Genomic DNA, 3009 nt, shown 5'->3' on the forward strand with positions numbered 1-3009 from the left:
TTATCGACAGATATATCCTTCGCTAATTACCAACGAATTGTCCTTCGGTAATTATCGACGATCAATATTTTTCGGTAACGGTTACTGACACTGGTATTACCGACGAAATAATGATCGTCGATAATCCATCGATAAATGTTCATTTCCGCTGAAATATTGTTGTTACTGATCGAATATGTTCATCGGTAATACTAGGTCTTGTAGTAGTGTATATTTACTAATGGATAATTTTGATAGATTATTTCCTTAGTAATCAATTACCAACGGATAACTATCGACGAATTTGTAATCAACCATTATCAATGTATATCTTTTTACATTGATAAAATTTATGAACAAGTATTTTATAAACGAATTTTTTGTTATTAAATATGTTATTGATAATTTTGATTTATCAAAGAATTTTAAAATTATCGATTAATTTTTTCTCTCAAAAATTTTGATTTTTTTTTAGTGAAAGCCTACTACATCTAACAAGCATAAGGCCATATATTATGTATATATATTATGTATGTACAAATTTTTCATCAAGATTCATAAAAATATTTAATTAAATACACTTGGAGTAACAAAATGAATTTTTAGATATTTTCATTCAATAATTGAGTTTGATGTATAGTATAAAACCATGACAAACTCAAGGTTGTTGATTACATTGATGGTGATAGATGAAAACTATATGAAGTTATACCTTCTCATTGAGACTTATTTTTTCCATATGCAAAAAAAACACGACAATAGATTTAAAAATTGAATGGAAACTACAAAGAACTACAAGTCGAGCAATATGACTTATAAAAATACTTGAAGACATGACAGAACAAGAAAATTACTATACTACGACAATAAATTAGCTATATAGAATGACAAAGAATACAGTCCATTAAAAACAAAGCCGCAAGATCTAAATATATCTCCACGGTAGAGAAAAAAACAAATAAGCAAAAATTCAACTTAAGTAAGTACTGTGAGACTAAAGATAAAATTGTAATGATACAAAACACTAACAAAAGTCAAATTTGACTATCTACAATTTGGAGTCGCTGAAATTTACACTAAGGAGAACTGTTAAACTTCTTATAAATTTCTAGAAGTTACAAGAAAAGAAAAATCTAGAAATTAAGAGATTATTCTAGAAAATAGTATATAAATATTATGACTATAAGTCTAGATAATTTTAAAATTAAGAAAAAGATTAAAATTATCTAAGCAATCTTGTAGACAGGATGAATTAAGACTATAAATAAGCAATACCGCTTATTTCTAAAAACTTAGATTTAATGTGTTACCCTACTAAACTTCTTTTATCTCCTCAAATTCTAACAATAATACGCAATTAAGAATTTATTTACCTCGATGGAAGCTGCAGCACAAAATGTGATCATAGTGAAAGAACCCGTATACGTTTGCGAGATTAGAGAAACAACAACGAAAAAGAGAGATGATAAAGCATCTCCAAGATTTATGACAATAGCAGCTACCCGTTGATTCTGCATTTGAAGTATCTCTGTGAGATAATCCATCATTACTGACAACACCGCGATCTCCATAAATGTGTAACTTACAAGCAATGCTGAAAATAATTTAGGAAGAAAGGGTTAACGTTGAATTGTACTTTCCATAAACAAAACAGCACAATTAGTTATAATTACCAGCAATGAAAGTTAGGGCCACATAGCGGCGGATTAGAGCTTTTAATGACAACATTTTCTTCTCAAAAGTAGACCACGTTTCTTGCCTCGCCATGATGATGTTTGATGAAAAACAGAACACCCAGTTAAACGAATTTAGTAACAGAAGCATAGAATTCAAAGTGACCTCTTCATTCCGCGTTGGGGACAGAGAGAAAGGGAAGAAACAAAAGCACTATTGCAAAGTTCTCCTCTTGTTTTAAACAAGAAAGTTCAAGGAAGAAGGGTAAAATGATGCAGTCAAACAAGGAAAGTTCATGGAAGAAGGGTGATGCAGTAATAGTACTGAGAAAATAGACAAGAGAAGAAATGTAATAAATACATGATGTGATAGAAAATACGGAGCACGTGGAAAAACACAGAAATGAGACATACGAGAGAGAATGAATATTAAATATTTGTTTCATAAGCTTAGATAAAAGTGATAGCTGCGAAGACTTAATAGTAAGTCAATTCTCTATTCACATGACTATTTGCTTATTTAAACCATGTGAAACATCCAATTTTTTAATTTTAACCGTCTTAAAGTATGGTATAGAACGAGGTCCATACAAGCACTTCTTTTCAACACTATATCGGACAGGTTTACATATGAAAAAACACTATACGTTCACGTTATAAGAATCTCAACATAATATATTTGAAAAATCTTATTATAAAGTATTTTTGGTGTAACGTTCACTTAATTTCAGAATCGTTTGTTTAAATATTATTCTCTTTATATTCAAATAAATTGTTCTCTAACTTAGGGAATTTTAATGATATTTTGATGTTATAGTCATTTCAGGTTCAATAGACTAAAGCACTTAATGCGATAATAAATGTATAGTAAAAAATCTCAACAATCATACTTGGATATGTATTTATAGTTTTAATTAGGTTTAATATCTATTTTGGTCCCTCTGGTTTGTAAGATTTGTTTAAAGTTGTCCTCATTCTTTTCAAAAGTTCACTAACATCCTATATTTCGCAAAAATGATGCACCATTTTTGCTTACGGCGTTAAAAAAGCTAATGGCAGAGCTGCCCAGGTGGCAAAAAGTTGATGACTTGTATACTCATTATTGACGTGACACTGTCAAGTCATTTGAGGTGTTAATTAGATTTAGTTTAAAATGACGTGGAAAATCTAAAACAGAGAGTTAAAAAAAATTTAGGGATTAAAAGACGTGACATTTGGGTAAAATCAATTGGCGAATTGGGGGCGATTTAGGGTTCAACAATCAGCTTACAATTGGTGGTGAAATTGGGTTCGTGGTTCGTTCAACAATGTGGTTCATTTAACAGCGTTGGTGAGGTAAGTGTTCTTACTGATGTTG

At 30.2% G+C, this 3009-nt stretch overlaps 1 protein-coding gene across 1 annotated transcript; it reads right to left on the reverse strand.

Annotated features, from left to right (window-relative positions):
• Window positions 1-1299: 1299 nt before the first annotated feature.
• On the reverse strand, window positions 1300-1831 carry LOC128194135 (uncharacterized). Its single transcript, XM_052868975.1, has 2 exons — window positions 1653-1831; window positions 1300-1573 (listed from the first exon to the last, which is right to left on the reverse strand). The coding sequence occupies exons 1-2, from the start codon at window positions 1801-1803 to the stop codon at window positions 1320-1322; spliced, it is 405 nt and encodes a 134-aa protein (XP_052724935.1). The 5' UTR covers window positions 1804-1831; the 3' UTR covers window positions 1300-1319.
• Between the last annotated feature and the right edge of the window lie 1178 nt (window positions 1832-3009).

Source organism: Vigna angularis, chromosome 9 (genome assembly GCF_016808095.1).
Source record: "Vigna angularis cultivar LongXiaoDou No.4 chromosome 9, ASM1680809v1, whole genome shotgun sequence".
NCBI lineage: Eukaryota > Viridiplantae > Streptophyta > Magnoliopsida > Fabales > Fabaceae > Vigna > Vigna angularis.

Excerpts from the sequence above, each read along its gene's own strand:
- LOC128194135 (XM_052868975.1), bottom strand. The coding sequence starts at position 1,803 with ATGCTTCTGTTACTAAATTCGTTTAACTGGGTGTTCTGTTTTTCATCA. Across the intron at positions 1,574-1,652 it reads GGCCCTAACTTTCATTGCTG|CATTGCTTGTAAGTTACACA; the intron begins GTAATTATAACT and ends AATTATTTTCAG.